Below are 18,814 nucleotides of genomic sequence, written 5' to 3' on the forward strand. Positions count from 1 at the left end.
AAATTTAATTAAAACAGTGATATACCCACAAAGATGAGTTGAGCCAAGAATAAAACCAACAGAAATAATCAAAATCATATAAAACAGTCCACAGAAGCAGATTTATTTAACCTGATTTTTTGTTTATGTACAAAAAATTCCCTTTTTTGTTTAATTATTTTTTTGAACTAAAAAAAATTCACAATTTTGAGTTTTGTTTTTATTAAGTTGCAATGAAGCTAATAAATAAATGAATTTAATGGGGAAAATACTATAATATCGTGTATTTAATAAAGTGCAAATTTTTGTTTACAAAACATTCATTATAATAGGGATTATACAATGAAAAACTAAAAAAAAATTATTGGAATATACAAAATGAACCCATACCTCTATTGAGAGATTATTCTCAAATTTCTTTTCAGAATAAAAAAAAATCTTTAATAGAAAAGTGATTTAGTTAAAGTATTAAGTTGCTATATCTTCAAAAAAAAAAAAAGAAGACATCAAATAATTTTAGATGCAAAAGAAAATTTTGATTTCAGATGAAAGAAAACCAACAAATATACCTTCATTTTTCAGAGATATTATTCTTTTTCCAGATATATACCACAAGATTTTTCAATTTTTTATTTTATAATTTTTAGTTTTTTGTCGATTTAAAGAAATAACAAATCGCAAAAAAGGCTAATTTTTTTTTCTAAAGAAAAACTTATTTTTTCGACTACTTCAAAATAAATTATACAACAAAATGACACTTTTACTAATTACTGTTGTGCCGCATCACAGAGCAAGGAAGCCGGGATTCGTACCCTGGTAGCCCTTGACGATCAGGGAGGTGAGTCACATTAAAACACCGTACCATTCTTTAAAAAAAAAGATTTCTTCCCAATTTTTTTCTTTTTATTTAATTTCATCAAATTTATTTTGACTTCTATCTTCTTTCCGACAACAACAAACAGCAATATATAATTTTTTTGAGCTTGGTTTTTTATTTTATAATTTTCGTATTCTTTATGGTCTGATTTTAATTGGATTTGATTGAACAAATGAGAGAAAAATTGATTGGTATTTGGTTGTTTTTCTTTAATTTACAATCACCTCCCAATATTGCTTTAGTTCGATTTTTTTGGACAAAGAAATTTTTAAGAGTGGCTGTCAAGGTACTTAGACGATATACAAAAATCTAAGATTGTTTTTCAGAATTCAGGTTAACCATTTCTTTTTTTTGGAAAAGGATAAAAAATAGTTTTCTTTTGAAAAAAAAAATGAAAATTCTATTAATTTTGAACAAATTCTTTCACAAAATTTGTAAAATCATAAAATAAAAAAATAAAGGTAAAATCGGATAAAAACAAATGTCAATCGTCTAATTAATTTCCACGAACACCTTGCAAAAACTCAATATTTTCTTTTGTTAATTATTTTTTTTATTTTGGAGAAATTCTAAATCAGTAAAAAAAAAGACATATAACATAAATCATTAGTAATTGAACTTTTTCATTATAAATTTAAATAATAAATCAAATCATGTTGATATAATAAAATCAGATAAAGTTCTACCTTATTATTTTTGTTATAAGGTTGTATTAAAATTCCCTAGCGATTTATAATTTCGTGATAATTATTTTATTAGTTTAATTTTTGTTTTTTTTTCATGATTAAGAAAATATATTAAAAAAGATATATTTATGTTGAAACTGCAACTGCTTATTAACATTCGTGTTTATTTTATATATTCCATTAAATTAATTTTTGTATTCGAACTCCTTTGAGAAACTTAATCACAAACATTGGAAACTCTCAAGCTATATATAGATGGAAACTCTTCAGCCAGTTTTTATTTTGCCAGATAGAAGCTTCTTGCTTGATACTCTTTTTAACAAGTTGTACTCTTTATTTTTACTTTATAATAAGTTTTTTTTCTCAAACCTACCACCCAACATAAGCAGATTTTTTAATCAAGAAAAATAGTAGATAGTTATTGCACTTTCAGGCACACCGTATTATTTTTTCTTTTATTTATTCTTTTATTTGTGAAATGCACAAGCATTCGTGTTTTTTTAAAATAATTCTTTTACAAGAACTTTGACACAAGTAATAATAAAGTTGTTCTTGTAGTGTTTTCTTTCGGAACTATATAGAATGTTCTTTTAAAATGAATTTTTCTGCAAGAAGTTTGAGAGCTTTTGACCGAGAATGGTTATAAGTTATAAGGAATTTTTTGAGAGCAAAAAAAAGAGAATTTTTTAATCTTTTCCGCCTTCTTTTTCTTGCTATGCGAGCGTATAATTGTGTGTATGTTTGTTGATGAAGAGATCAAAAGCAGTAATTTAGCTAAGCGCTGAGTGATTTTGCCATATCAAATAATAAAAGCTGTGCTGGAAGAAGGAATGTTTTGAAAAATTTTTGTCAAAAAATTTGATTCAAAAAATTCTAAAAAAAAAAATTTGTGATGAAATGTCATGAATTTTGAAGCTTCGTTAAGTTTCTTTTGTGTCAAATTTTAACGAAAGTTTTATGTCAAAATGCTGCATATATTTCACAGGTTTGAGTTTTTTCGGGACCTTTTATACATTATGTCATAATTTCGTCACAAATTTTCTCTGAATCATTTGACAAATTTTTCGTTAAGTTTCTTCCTTTTGGTACATTATCAATTTTTTTCCATATATTCTTATCATTCAACTATTAGGTAATTTTCAATGGGTATATTGAAGGAGTAGTAAACTCTTTCGTTGAATTTCTCTTGACGTCTTATCATTTTTTTAAGTAATTACTAGAAATTGTTGTAATTTTTCTAGAGTGAAGATGCTGGCGGTAAAACATTGCAAATGTTGAGCCATCAAGGCGGTAAGAAAATGAAAAAACTGAGTATTTTGAAATGAAAAATTTTATTCTAACAAAATTCTTTGGTGGTTAACTAATTTCTCACAACAATTAAAAAAAATAATAGAAAAATTCCTACAAGAAGGACTAGTTCTAATGCAATTGGATTAATTTTTTTCTTAGCAATTGTTATCTGCAATTGACTTATTAACAAAGTGGTGTGGATTTTGGACACATTGTGTGATTTCTTTGAACACAAAAAAAGAGCACTGGGTGTTGTTTTATTTTAATGTGAAATTCTCTGTACAGCAAGTCAAATAATATTATTATAGGATTTGAGAGCCCCTTTTTATAGGATCAGTTTAGGATGAAATAGTGTTTAGGAGGGATATAAATTGTACTTAAGACCATTTTTTTGTAAAATGCTGGACCAAGTGCATCAAGAGATAATTTTTCGCCATTGTCTCAAATTAAGAAGTTTTCCAGAAAAAAAAACATATACTTGATAAATAGAAATTTGTTATAAACGGTGGCTAAGAAAAAATGTCATGTTTTTGTCTAGAGTACGGAAGTTGGGATGCGTACCATCGTCATGCTGGACGAGCAAGGAGGTAAGACAATTACTCGTGACATCAAAGAAAAACAATGATCAAAGTGATAAGACAATATTTATCTTGAACAAAAGCATGAAAATGATCCTTTGAATAATTTATTGTGAGAAGACTGTAAGGGGAATATCCTTCAGCTTATAACATCAAGATAATCTTAAGCGTCCACAGACAGACAAATCAATATCCAGTAGTATTAATTGTAATCGGATTTGAAGCATTCCTAGCTTTGTGATTATTCTCGCAAATTCCATAAGAGATGTATCACTAAGAATTGGATTCCAATTAATGATACCTGAGATGGTAATTGAGATGTGTACAGACATCACAATTTTATTTAGAAAGAAAACGAAAACAGCGCTCTTTGTGGTTATGGGCAACACACAGTTACTTAAGGTTTTTGTAAATATGAATTTGACTCTTCAGCGGGAATGGAGTTGTATCAAACGATCGTATTCACTTATAAACAAATAGTTTGAAAACTTCTACAAAAATTAATCATTATGGGCTACGCACCATTACTTTTAGTTTTGTAAAATTATTATTCTTTTTTAAAAGTGTTCGAGGCACATTTTCTTACACTCACACAAAAAACTTAAAAAAAACGCAATTTCCACGTCCAAGTAAAGTTATTACTCGTTTCAGGGGGGTGACATTAGCTCTGAAAAATGCGACCGATTTTAGTGTAAATTTTTCCCTGTTTTCGTACACATTTCACGAGATATCCATAAAACTACGTAGGTTGCCAATTTGGGGTTTTCGGTTGCCTATTCAATATTAAGTTTGCTTTTATTTTGCATTTATATTTTTTTGCTAATTCATTCTAAACTGACAGAAAACAGCTAATAAACCCAAAAAATTTTCTGCACGCTAGAAACATATGGGAAACATAGGAAATGTCATGTCCCTGACTCGTTTTATTAAGGGGTGACACTGAGGTCTAGAATGTAGAACTGAGAATTAGTTTGGGGATTGGCAAATAGTTCCATCGCCTCATTGAAGGTATTGTAAAGAACTCAACAACCTCCCCCTCTCACATTTTTTTTTAATAAAAGGCAACCGGGTCATAAGTAACCGAAAAGTCCGGCCACCCTCATGTGACTGCAGAATATACCACTGATATTGATATTGTTGCTTATTCTGATACTGGTATACTGGCTGTTGATACTGATGACAGAGATTACGATAAATTCAAATTGCCATTATTCACCGCATTTTACTCCTTGAACTCAAAAAGAGAGCAGTTATATTTATAAAATGTTTTTTACAATTTGTCATTTTCCTGGACCTTAACCCTTTAATGTCGAAACACTTTTTACGGACTGAAAATCAACAATTAAAATTAAACTTGGAAACACAATCAATGATAAGTCTTACATCTAACCTTGGAAAGTCCAACAGAGTCTGATTCGGTGCATTTTGTGCTTCTATGAACGATAGGGACAGAAACAGCCCAAAAATTTAAGTAATTTTTCTGACAATACAAATGAATAATATTTTTCGCTTTAATGAAAAATATAACGTATGAGTATTGTAGTTTTTATTGCCAAAAAGGTTTTGCTTCAAAAAATTAGACCAGACCTATTTCCTTTTACCCCTCATTCCCTACACCCCTTCAAAACCACGTTTATTGGTTTATTTTGAAAAGGGAAGTATAGATTTCACTTAATTTCGGATATGTTTTAGATGAAGCCTGCGAACATATCGTCCATATGATTTAAAAAATGGTCATTTTGAATTATTGAAGGTCAGTCACTTTGGAGAGCTAATTTTTTAATCGAATTGGTTAAATTTGGATTTCTTTGGAAAGGTATTTATATGTTGAACCCGACTGCATCAGTATTCAACGGTAATGAATCGGTTAAGTAGAAATAACACCATAAAACCATGCGAAAAGATATCTCGCGGAGAGCTCTTTCTTTTGAATTCGACTAGTTCGCAAAAGTTGGGACACTTTGCCGTCTTTTTTTTTGCAGTGCTGTGTAGGGAGAACGAATGGAACCGAAAACTTTAAATTTAATTTTTTTACGACGTTTCAGGACGCTGAGTATTATAATTACAATTTCGTGATGTTGGATACTCTTTTAAGACTATACTAGGTAAACTAAATAAATGAAAGAAGAAATTTTCTCTTAATCGAATTCGGTATTTAAACATACGTTCTTTGGAAGTGGATATAGCGAATCTAAGAATTATCCAACTTTTTATTCCGTTCGAAAAGTAGTCATTCGGAAGCTAGCCAAAATACTAATTAAACACGTTTACCGGTGAACGATCAGGTTCACTGATAAATATTTACTAGCCGGTCTTCAGGTTTACTAGCTGAAGTTAAAATGAGAAATTCGGTCTACTCCTTTGTTCTTAAATTATTTTGCCAACGTTTCGTTGTGATTCTGGATGGGATCTTCTTCAGGGCAACAAAGATCATCACCAAATGAAAACTATGAGTCTTCATCTGGCGAAAAAAAACAAAAAACTCAATGTATCTCGGGGAGGCTTGGCAGAAGCGCGGTGAGGAAGGCCGAGCTTAGTCGTTCAGTTAAATTATCGGTTTTCAAAGCTGTGTTCATTTCTATTCTCACTTGAGGTCATGAGATTTGAGTAATGACTGAAAGTGACTACCGAGATGAAGTACCTCCGAACGGTTAAGGGGATCACTCGTCGAGATCGAGTGTAGAACGCAACTGTTCCTGAGGAGTTGCATCTTCGTGTTAAGAGATCACAACGCATATTGTATAGCCGTAACCGCCCTAACGAAAGTTCATAAACCAGATTTAAAACATTCTAATTAACTAGTTGCTCAAAAACGCGTTGTATACGATTTTCTATTTCAATTTTGGAAATTTATTAGAAGTTGCCTAGGTGGATATTTTGTCCCGTTCATCCATATACTAAAATACCGTTGAATCAATTCCAATAACGGGTTTTCAAGGTCAAATGTTAGAAGTTTAAAGGACTGTAGAAAGCGTATTTCTCAACTGAAGGAGACCATATTTGTGTCCCTTAGGTCCCTTAGGTCCCTTAGGTTTTGAAGATTCTAATAAGTCTGAATCGTTTTCAATAAGTTGCGAACCGAAAATAAACTGGTTGCAAGTCAACAAGTAATTTTTATTAAAAATTTCTTTGTATTCATTGTAAGCTTTTTTTTTGGTGATGTTTGAGTATTCTTGAGTGTTTGTAAATCGGTTCAAATCGGTTATGAACTAGCTTATGATATGAAAGTCCTTTTCAGGTATAATATCTTAGGCATGTGATCGAGTATTTCACAAATCATGAGACGCTTTGTCATTCTTTTTTAAGAAAAGTTTCATCAAGGCGTTTGATGTTAATTGAATTTTGGATGTAAATCTATGACGATGTTTATCATTGAATAAAACTACTACGGTATCCAATGGCATTTTATCCACACCTTCCTGGGGTCTTAATCTGTTTATCGATATTTTCTGTCCTTTTTTTTTTGCCAGTAAGCTTTTTTTTTAATAGATAAAACGATTGTCTTCTTGAATATAAAAAAGTGATTCCACTGTTTCGTTCTAGAGAATAGTCTAAAATACTAAGACGACGGTGAACATGACCGCTATTTTGATAACAAATATTCAAATAAATGAAGAGTATAAATAAATTATGAAATCTAAAATAATCCCAATGAAATATTCCATATTGAAAATGAGAATTTTAATATTTATTTCGAGTATCTTGTATCGCAATATAATTTCATATTTATTGTGTTAGTGATAGACGCGGAAAATATCCGATAAACGTGAAAATTTGTTATTAAACTCAAACTAATGGCATTGAATGACGAATTGTATGGATAATCCATTATAGAAAAATATCCAATAATATTTAATTATGTTTTATAAACAATTTGTTTTGTTATCCTAGCATTTATGATTAAGCAAGATTTAACACTCATTTATTACTGAAGTGTCAAAGAATTGTTTACAGAAGTGTTGTGTGTTGCCCATTATCTATCTATTGTATCAAAAATAGAAGAGAACTCCAATGAAACACACGTGTGACAACAGAACAATAATATTGATTACAGCATAGAAAAATAAACAGAGAGAAATGGCATATGAAACATCAGTGGATGACACACTGTGAAGAATGGTTCTGAAGTATCTTGCTAACTGATTTATTTAATGGTACATTAGACATGCATTAAATTAGCAGAGAATATAATTTTCCAACTGAATGCGGCAGAAATTGTTGGAAAATTGAAACTCATACCATAAAACAAAATATAATGTTGTTGAATGAATAAAAGGGTCATAATTAAATATTCAATGGGTTGTTGTGTGTATGTGTACAGAATGTCCATTATGATAATAATTCACATATATAATTATAATCCACCCACAGACAGATATATTACTAACCAAAACTAAAATAATATACCACCATGCAATCACATATTCTTACTCGCAATTAAAAATCTATAAAAACCACCTTCTTACACCACAATACTGTAGACATGTGAGTATTTGTAATATTAATTTTACTAAGCCACAACCGAAAGAGAGAGTATTTTTGACGAGATTTATTATTATTATTATTATTATTGTATTTATACTATTTATAGAAAGCCAAAACAAAAACGAATTCGATATAGTCAAAGATTTTATTTCGAATTCGTAGAATAACCGTTCTTTATCAACTTAGTTCTTTAGTTTTGATCTTCATCTTAGTTACTTGCTTGCATTACCCTTTCCATTGCCATCTCAGAGAGTAACCATTTTTATATAATTAAAGAAAAAATATAGCTATATTTTTAGTTGGTTTTTTTTGGAAGAGGAATTAAAAAAAACAAAAAAAAAGAAGTAAATCTAGAGAATGCTAATTAAATTGGGCCACTCTTTAATTCTCAAATTAAAAGAAATTTCTGTTTATTTTTTTAATTTGCAATTGCACGTGAATGGTTTCATTTAACAACTTGTTGGAGAGGAAGGAGTTTAATAATTTTATTTTTAAATTGACTATTGTTTTTCTTTTTTGGTCATTCATTTCAGTAACTTTAGTTTGACTAACCAGATTCACTCTTCCATTTTATCCAGTCGATAGTGGGAAGTTGAAGAGACCTTTTTTAAACAATTCGGTGTGGAATTTTGTAAACTCACTGTGTGGAATGGTTTTTCATGTAGTGAGAGACATGTTGTGTGGAAATAGTATTTATTTAGGGGTTTTCGATTAGCTGAAATGCAATGTTCGATTATTTTTCACATACCAAGTTTCGTTGATCTTACCATAACCTCAAAAACTTGACAGATCTATTCGAAAAGTGATTATAACCTATGTTTTTATTCAAATGTTAATAAATTACGGACTCTTTTGAAGATTACCAAAGATCCTTAAGAGGATAACTAGGATTACTTATATTAATGAAAAATGAAATACGAAAAATAATCTTGTTTGGTTATCCTTGGAAATTTTACCTCACCCCTATGGCAAGTTGTCTTTCCCAAGTTTTTTTTTGTCTTTGAAATATACTAAAATTAACCCTTCACAGGGATGAGGATCTTATAACAGAAAAATAAGATTTTGCCAGGGGACAGTTTTCCATTTCGGATTACCGATGCATACAGGCCACAATTGGGCCCCTTATGCTTCGCCACTCCTATTCTATCTTATCCCCCGATACGGGTAGCCGCTCCATATCACAGCTCTGTGGGCAACCAGTGCCGCTACTATGTCACAGCAGCCCATATCTGTGTGTGTTTGGATCAGTGACAGTGAATATTTGTATCGACTGAAGTACCACTTTCATGTCGAAACTCGTTCTCGTACCAGCCATATGGTGCATATGCCAATATGCACCATTGGCATTACTATTCATTCATTCACTGGACAAATTAAAAGCCGATATGGCATGAGAATCTTTTTCTGCTGCTGCTCAGCTTTGAACCCAATACCTCACAGTCATAGAACCACTACTCTATTCACTGACCCACTTTAGGCTTTATAACAGAAAAATCCCATATCAATTTGTAAGTAAACCTGAGATCTCGAACTCTACGGGCTATATGCCATGGGGTTGTCTTACCTTAACCTCAAAATCTCAAAAAATTGACAGACGCTCACGAGAGTGATTATATCCTATAGATAGAATATCCTAGATCCTAGATCTTCTGTTTACCTCAAAAACCTGGAAGATCCTCTAAATCAACGGTTTTACCCAATCATTGTTGAAATCTTATCAACTAAAAGACAGAAAGAATCAAATTCGGGTTTGTTTTGTCTCCTCTTAACCTTAAAAATGTACTGATTCTTCAGAAAAGTGCTATCCGAGCTTTCTTCTTGATTTCTCTGTTATCTTTAAGAGATCTTAACAAACCTTTGCTATAGACAATTATAGCCAAGCTTGTATAATTTTATCTTAACCTCAAAAAATCGGAAACCCTTCCCATAATCTATTGTGAAAGGAGATTACCCAAATAATATTGATCTTGTCAAATAATCCTTCTTTATTCTCCAAATTGGTCAGACTCTTGCGAATGTTGTGGTTACCCAAGCCTTGTAAATCTTCAATTAACCTTTTGAAGGATTCTTATAAACCCTGATATTCCTTAAACATCGTGGAACTGTTATCAACTTACAGAAGTTGACAGATGGAAGGATAATATCTAAGTTCTAAAAATTCTCACAATAAACCAACCAAATCTATGAATATATGGACTCCCGACTTAATTGTACGTATGACACCGTTCCTAAATCTCATAATTTGAGAGTATTCGTGAAGTGTACAAAGCAATTGATTAAGGTCGTGTGACAGATCAGACGCAGAGTTTGTGGCATCTAGCTCAGATGGTAGAGCACTCATTTAGATAACCAGAAGTCCTCAGTTCAATTCTGGGTGCAGGCAGGAATTGCTCCTATTTCCTCTCCGTAAAAACTGGATGATTCGAGTGTCACTTACTCTAATTGACGAATCTCGGTACATATATACAATAATTTGAACAAGAAGTTCTAAAATTTTTTACATAGGGGAAAGTACTCTCCCTTCGAACGTTCATGCTTTCGAATAATGTCAATTTCTTCTACTTTTCTTGAGAGATTTACACATGATTATCACATAATTACCAATAATTGATGATAAGCTAATTAATATTTAATAGAAATGCGTAAGTTTCTTAGGAAAAATAGAAGAAAAATCACATTATTCGAAGGCATGAACGTTCGAAAGGAGAGCACTTTCCCCTACATATCTAAGTTTGTTGGATTTTCTTGTACCATAGATGCAGGTGACTTCTCATCCTTGTTTTCGTAAGCTTTACTTAAATTCTTGCACTTAAGGTGTGTCCTGAAACCATAAGAAGACTTAAGGATGACCTAGAGATCATTCTGAAGTGCTGGAATTAAAGTGAAGCTTACGAAAATTAAGGGTGCAAAGTCACTCCCTGAGTAAAAGTCACACGTATCTACGGTAACCTCAAAAATTTACCGAATCTTTCGTGCATTATTTTCTCTAAACATTTCTTACCATGTCTTATCTTTAAACTAAATTGAAAATCCTTACGATAGGTTATAATATCCAAGCCTTAGGGTTTTTCTTAACCTCAAAAAATTGTAAGATTCTTATGGAAAGTAAAGTTATAATCACATTAGAAGGTTAAAAAGCTGTCAAATTTTCTCAGTATCTTGGAGTTTTCGGTAGATCATCCCATTTTGGTGTTTGAGAAAAATGTTCCAGCAAGACGAAAACCTTTCAATAAATAAATAGTTTTCACGTCACAATTTTACAAAATTCCCCACCAACTTTTAGATACGATTAGAAAAACAGATTCACCAGAAAAGAAGTCCATCTCTTCGATTTCCTTTCAATCGAGCAATCCACTCAAAAGTCCTTGCTTTGAGAGATCATGCGAACTAATGGCAAATCTGGGTGACTTTTGCAGAGCAATTGGATAGAATTGAGGAGGGAATGGATCAAATTAACGCCGACATGCGAGAGGCTGAGAAGAACTTGAGTGGGATGGAAAAATGCTGTGGATTGTGTGTACTTCCATGCAATAAGTAAGTTAACTGCTTCATTGAAGCTTGGGCAACAACAAAAAAAAAAGAAAAGAGCGAAACATTTACAAAGAAAAATTGTGTTTTATAAAAAAAAAATCCTCACACAATAATCCACAAAAAAAAATAGAGAAATCTCATTGAGATTGTTCCACGGCAAATTCCACGTGTACGTAGAGCTTTTAAAAACTACCAATTTACTTCTTATCTTTTTTTCTTATGAGAACTTTCTTGTGCCTCTTCCTCATTTTCATATGTATATATTTTTTTTCTTTTCTCTCTCTAAACACACTTCTAAAACACTCACTGTCTGTGAATGGTGATGAAGGTAAAATGATATACAGGTGTTTTGAGAAGGGAGTTTAACAGCTCAAAGTTTTGGGATTTTTAGGGTATGATTTATATAGAAGAAAAATATTAGTTAAAGAAAAATTTATTGATTTTCCGTCAATATCTCTCTCTCTCAAAGGAATCCACAAAATTCTCACATCAGAAAGAAGGGTTTGAAAATGAAATGGATATGGAAATTTTGAGGGTTTTTCCCATACTCATCCCATTATTCTATTGTATTATTCAGAAAATTTTCAATATATAATATTTATTTTTTATTCATTGGACAAAAACAAAAGTAAATGCCATCAAAATTTATTTTTCAACTCTTTCACAAGTACAAAATAAAAGGGAAAGAAAAAAAAATCCAAAAATAGAAGAGTATTCTAAATAAAAGCAAATGAAACTTCTCTTGGTAAAATGTTTATAATAAATTTGATATATCAATTTGAATAATATTGATTTGTGGGAAGTTTTATTTGCTTCTGAACAACACATTGAGCGCGGGGGTTGATTGGGGATGGGAGGGCAAAAAGCTCTCGGAGGCATGATGGAAAAGTGCTGTGATGTGGGGTGATTGGTGTGATGGAAAACCGCAAAAGGATTCTGAGAGAGGACAACAATCTCGAGCCAGATGCAATAACTTTCAGGGGTGAAATTGATGGGGGTACTCTCTGGAAAACATATTGGTTGTTCTCGGTCTCTATTAATAGATCTTTAAACTCTGTTTCCTTTGGCAATATTTTATTGGAATTCGATGGGAAAATGAAAATGATGATGAAGGATACCGTATTAAATTTATCCGCTGTGCTGTGGGTTAATCAACGTGTCTCGGAAATTCGTCGTAAATAACCTACCCATATCAATTAGCAGTGAAATAGCACTTGCAATGTTAAAGGCAGGATCACATTGTATTTTGACCATAAAGTCCTTACTATAAAGCTGTCTTCAGACTAGAGGTTTAGCCTGGTTCCTGATGGTCCTAAAATCCTAAATAATGCTTATTGATTTTCCAGAATGGATCATTTCCCCTTAACAATCCAATCCTAAATTGTATTTTTCCCAAAAATCTTGTCTGATAAGAATTAGAGCAGTTAAGTCATATAGCTAAAGCCCAAAATAGACACAGAGATCGATAGCGATCAGCTTGAAAAATGAGCAGAGCATTGGTGATAATACACTCACGGATCAGTCCAGAATTTGGAAGATTAGTGGGGGGAATTCTGTAACACTCTGGAAATGCCATATGACAAATTCGGTTTGAATCTTAGGAGAGCTTTTTCGAAAATGCGATTCTGTAGCCGTGATATTGTCATTTCAGCTCACGTGGCATTGTCAGAAGTCACATATTTGAGATTTCTGGCAATTCATATGGCAATGATTTTTGTAAAACAAATCAACCAAGACGTTCTGTATTTTCATGAAATCATCAAGTAAAGGGATTTCATTAAAAAATCAATGAACTGCATTTTCGAACTCATATGATATGACAAAAAAAAGTTCGATTGGCATTGTCAGGTTTCGAACTCACGCGTGACAATGCCACGAAAATTACAGAATTCTCCTACAGGCCGATCTTCTAAATTCATGAGATCTAGTAAAATTTACGAGGATTAGTCACATCAGCACCAGCGGAAAAAATATAAAATTTCACTTTTGATGTTTTTTGGGTACTTTTCGAAATGTCAATTTGATGAAAAAACATGGAGAGTAATGGTACGCAATGTCGCAAAATCTTAAAATTCATTAAAGGATTGGAGTAATAGAAAGGTCAGAGTGCTTCTATTTGTATGAAAAATTAATTGATATTCCATTTAAAAAGTCTTTCAGCAATGAAAGAGTGCACATTTAGTAGAAATTTACGCAAAGAAACGCTAATCATTGATCCCAAATCCTCAGTGTATGATAGTTTAGACTGATCTTTTACCACCAAATTTTTCGAGCTGAGTATTCTCGAGGATCAACCCAGGTCTACTTTCGGCATAAGCCTCAGGTCTGAAGCACGTACACGGTAAAAAATTTCTGCACACATTTGTTCCAAAAATTAGCTCGTCCACGGACACCACAATTTTTGGCACAATCTTGTTCATTTTGCGAGACTCAAAAAGATAATCAATATTAGTAACGAATTTGTTCCAAAAAGTAGCTCGTCCACGGACACTAAAAATTTTTGGAATAAATTTGTATCTTCTAGGAGAAACAAAAAGATACCCGATATTAGTAACGAATTTGTTCCAAAAAATAGCTCATCTAGTATAAAATCGTATCCATCCTCTCACACTCAGTCACCCGTCACCGATGCGAGAAGGACGCCAAATCTGTGGCAATTTAAAAACACAATATAAAGCACTCTCAAGTTGATTCTTATTTGATGTTCCTTATGAACTTTCGCCACCGAAATCCATCTCGACTGAAGTATAGGCCTTAACTGTAAGACGAAATCACTTACACGAATTTGTTCCCGACAATGGGAACAAAAAGATTCCCCATATGAGTAACAATTTCGTTCCAAAAATTACCTCGTCCACGGACACCGCACATTTTTGGAACAAATATGTTACGGATGTAGGAATAATATTGTTATAAAAAATATGTACCAATTTGTTCCTGACAGTTGGAACAAAACAGCCGAGTGCAACAAATTCTATTCCAACTTTCAGGAACAAATTTGTATAAAACGAAATCAACTCAAATTTGTAGACATTCGACCGTATCAAAACGGTTCCGAAAGAAAACTCTTAACAAAATTGTGACTATATTTCGTAACAAAACTGTAAAGAAAACTTCTTGGAACAAACAAATATCTTCTCTAGGTACAAATTGATTCCAAAAAAATTGTTCCAAGGAAAACTTGTTCCAATGTTTTGGTCAGTGTCCAAAAGTTTTTACCGTGTATAACGCCAAAGTCCTAAAATTAGCATGTATAATTCGCAACTGCACTGACATTTCCTAAAATCAAGAAAACCTGATATGATCTAGATATTTATAACTTTTTTCAATTTATTCATCTCATTTTCATCTTTTTGCCCACTTCCCATGCGGCCATCGTCGTCTTAGCGTCGATTCCAACCTCCGGGATAAAACGATGGAAAATCCCTTCACCTGCTGGTTGTATGTATGTTTTACGTTACAATATCAATTGTTAGAAAGTGGACAGGCCGACCAGACTGAATTTGAGAGAGCAGAGAACCATTTCCGAGCCTAAGGGCCTCAACAGACCTGAGTATTAGCCGAGAGACGGCTTAGCGTAATTATATTCGAAATAATAATTAAGCTATATTTTCATAATTTTCCACTAAGTCATCTCTCGGCTTAAGTCCTAAGTGCGTCTAGGTCATAAGGGCCTCGACAGACCTGAGGATTAGCCGAGAGACGGCTTAGCGTAATTATATTCGAAATTTTAATTAAGCTACATTTCCATCATTTTCCACTAAGTCGTCTCTCGGCTTATGTCATAAGTGTGTCTGGGCATAAGGCTGTTTGAAATGTGGGTGATTGTGAATATAATTATTATAATAAAAATAAAATTCAAATTAATAATTAGAAATTTAACAAATTCGTCAATCAAATCAAAAGACTAGGAACTGTTCACTAAACACCATGAAGTCGGGTCGACACATTGGGAGTGAAGCAACACAAGAACCGGAAAGAGTCACATAGTCCACTACATTACTCCACAATGCACCCAGCTCACTACTTTCACACTAAACTTATGGGACTTAATCACTTAAACTAGAAAAAATGAGTTACCTGAGCTCAAGAAATGACTTATACAGGCATCAGATCGGCTTAGCCACATGACTTAACTTCTATGATTTCTTATTAGGTAAAATTTTTTAAAATATTTTGACTTAGTTTTTTATATTAAGAATAAATGAATCGTTAGATATACAAAAAAATCAATCAAATCGATTGTTATTTAGCATTTCCTGGCCTTCAGTAACTGGGCTAAACTACAACTCTGAGTCTGTAGGAAAGTTTGCAGCAATTGAAGACTTTTCAAAGGCTAATTTTCCAACCACACACTGTTTTCACTTCAAAGGGATAGTTCGGTAATGGTCGAAAGAAAACGCTTTTTGTTCTAGGCTAAACCTTATTCCATCCCGCAAGCCTAGTACAAAACGTTCTCGAATTAATTGTCCCTTTGAATGAAATCAAGATAGATTCCTTATTCCGAACGCACAATAAATTTTGTTTAATAAACATGTTTTTGACATTTCAATAAGAGTGAGTGAGATATAGATTTAATGACCTCGCTCATTCTCATGGGAAATTTTCAAAACATGTTTACAAACAAAAGTTATTGTGCGCTGTTCATTACAATCTCATTTTTCAAATATTTATGAACTAATTCACTACACATTTAAGTCTTCGAAATTCCTTTTGGGTAATGACGATATTTATGTATTTTTATTTACTTTGTTCTTTTTTAATTTGTTATCCTTAACACTAAACCTACCGACCGTTTTTGGTCGTTTCTCGATCAAATTACAAGCCGCTGTAGGGTAGGATACTCAACGAATTTGTCTAGGAAAAGAGCAAAAAATTAAAATTTAAACACTGGAAAATATATTATATGCATATTTTAAGAAATTCATTAAGGTTGACAGTGACATTGTACCGTTTAAATATGTGTTAATTTTCATGTGGTTTTTCACATGTTCAATGTGGTTCTTGGTAGGTTTAGTGTTAAATTTGATATTTGCAAAAGTCATGCAGGTATGTCTGAAACTATAAGTCTGGAACTCTTCTTTGTACCGGTTTCAGACTAGAAATTAACTCTATACCGGAAGATATTTCATTTTTAAACTTAAACAGAAACTTAATTTTATCACTCTTATATGGACTTTCGACTTAAGATTTAGCAGATTAAATTCCGGGATTGTCTTTGACTTTGTAAAATTTCTGTAATTATTTGTCGCTTAGAAACTTGAGACCTCCGGAAACTGGGTCAAACTTATATTATGAAGACCGCTTTAGTTGAAAAATCCAGCTTATTGTGAAGTTGAAATGGTTAAACTCAACTCCAAGCATGCCTTTATACAGGTTTACACTAAAACTTCAACATTGTTTCCCATTCAATTTTAAAATATTAAGAGGGGAGCTACTAAATTTTAAAAAATCAGCCCTGTTATGAAATTATTGAAGTTAGTCTTGTTGCCGAATTTGAGATCAAAGAAGGGTTTATTAGACGAGCTTTCGATGAAACGAAGGTTTGGTCATTCCTTTTTGTCTATTGAGGACAGTAATATTTTCTAATCATTTTTTCAAAACATTTTTTTTTTTTCAAAATTGACCTATCGATATCTCTTACCGCTCTCTCTCCAAAAGTGTTTGAAATACGAATAAACGGACAGTTTAGACAGATACGAAAATAGAGTTTTATACATAATTTTAAGACTGCTGAATGATATTCCTACAAAGTTTAAGTTCGATTAGACGAGGTTGCGTTTCACGTTGATTTGTGAAAGCTTAGGGGAATGTAGGCAGGCTTCGTACGTGTGAGCTTTCGAACGATGCGAATTTTCTCTTTATTTAAAAAGAGTTCGTTCCGCATTTCTTAGCAATAAGTTAAGTATTTATGAACCTTATCTTCATTTACTGTATCTGACGCAGTTGTATATTCTCTTCAGTTTCTTCCAGTTTCTTCTTATATTAAGAAAAAATAATAGCAAAAATTCCCAAGAAAAGTAAGTTTTGTGGCTATGTGTAGTGTTAAGAGGACGAAAGACGTTTCCAAATCAGTAGAAAGACTATAATTGACCCACTGAGGAAGACCCATACCGAGGGTTGAAAGCTTTGGAGAAAAAACTTTTAGTCTTTGATTTGAGAAGAAGGCAATCCTCTGACGAACACCGGAAGAAACTGAAGAGAGCTTATCTTCATTATAAAAATAGGCAGCCAAGCCCTTCTTTCCTAGGTGCTAGGATCACAAATAGAAAATTGGCCCAAAATGGGTAATTTTGATGGCGCACATTTCATTTGATTTCTCATAGTTAAACTCATTTCTAAAAAAAAACACTTTCACAGTAGTGGATGAAGAGTATACTTGAGATGATATTTACGTAATAACTTTTTGCATCGGAGGGAAATTATTTTCACGGTGGCGGAAAATTCGCAAGTACTACACTGTGTGTGGTTTCAAACACTGAATGTGTGAGCGTTCGCACATCCATCAGACAACTCCAGCTTGAAAATCATAACCTCACTAAAGCCTCATAAGCCACAGTGAGACATTCGTGGTCATTTCCTCTTCGACAGGGGTATAGTCTCCTTTTCGTCTCCATGAGACGACGGTTATTGACAGTGTGAACCAGGGGCATGACATTTCCTATGTTTCCCATATGTTTCTAGCGAGCCGAAAAAACTTTTGAGTTTATTAGCTGTTTTCTGCCATTGTAGAATGAATTAGTAAAAAATACTAATACAAAATAAAAGCCAATTTAATAAAGAAGAGGCAACCGAAAACCCTAAAATGGCAACCTACGTGGTTTTGAAGATATCTCCTGAAATGTGTACGAAAACAGGGAAAAAATTACACTGAAACCGGTCACATTTTTCAGAGCTAATGTCATCCCCCTGGTGTGAACCATGTGAACATGTTCATAGTCGATTTTTTGATATTCATTTGGAAGAAAAAACAGTGTTCCAGAAAATGTGAAAAAGGTGTTTTAAAGATCTTATTTTAGTGCAGTAATAGTTTCCGGGGATTCACGGAGGTACAGTATAAAAAATCGGAAAATAATTTTTAGTTTTAGATAAAATTTATTTCGAAAATAAAAGCAATGACGAACCCAAACTCTCATTGTGTGAACGCTGCCCCCGGGGGCAAGAATCTGAATCGCACAAATCGTCATATTTTTTTTCATTTTCCTGTCCAGGAAAAACTAACAATTCTGTGATAGTGAACTAGGCATGTATAGAAACCTGAAAGATCAGAGAAGTTTTTGATGTAGTGCAATTCACTGCCCATTTTACAGTTTAATCAGGAAAAAGTCCGGGAATATGAAGCACGAAAAAATATGCAAAGGCTGCCTACATTCCCCTAGATGAATTTA

At 32.7% G+C, this 18,814-nt stretch overlaps 1 protein-coding gene across 15 annotated transcripts in view; it reads left to right on the plus strand.

Annotated features, from left to right (window-relative positions):
• Window positions 1-18,814, plus strand: part of LOC129798046 (synaptosomal-associated protein 25) — a 69,392-nt gene that overhangs the window by 25,205 nt on the left and 25,373 nt on the right. For 6 of the 15 annotated variants that reach the window (XM_055841011.1, XM_055840997.1, XM_055841006.1 and 3 more), the window contains exons 4-5: window positions 3,371-3,419; window positions 11,312-11,429. In XM_055841011.1, coding sequence (XP_055696986.1) covers window positions 3,371-3,419; window positions 11,312-11,429 — 167 coding nt within the window. Of the gene's footprint in view, window positions 1-768; window positions 818-2,783; window positions 2,833-3,370; window positions 3,420-11,311; window positions 11,430-18,814 lie in introns of all 15 variants that reach the window. The other 9 variants (XM_055841012.1, XM_055841000.1, XM_055841008.1 and 6 more) reach the window with 2 other exon arrangements.

The sequence above is a fragment of the Phlebotomus papatasi genome, chromosome 1 (genome assembly GCF_024763615.1).
Source record: "Phlebotomus papatasi isolate M1 chromosome 1, Ppap_2.1, whole genome shotgun sequence".
Classification (NCBI taxonomy): Eukaryota; Metazoa; Arthropoda; class Insecta; order Diptera; family Psychodidae; genus Phlebotomus; species Phlebotomus papatasi.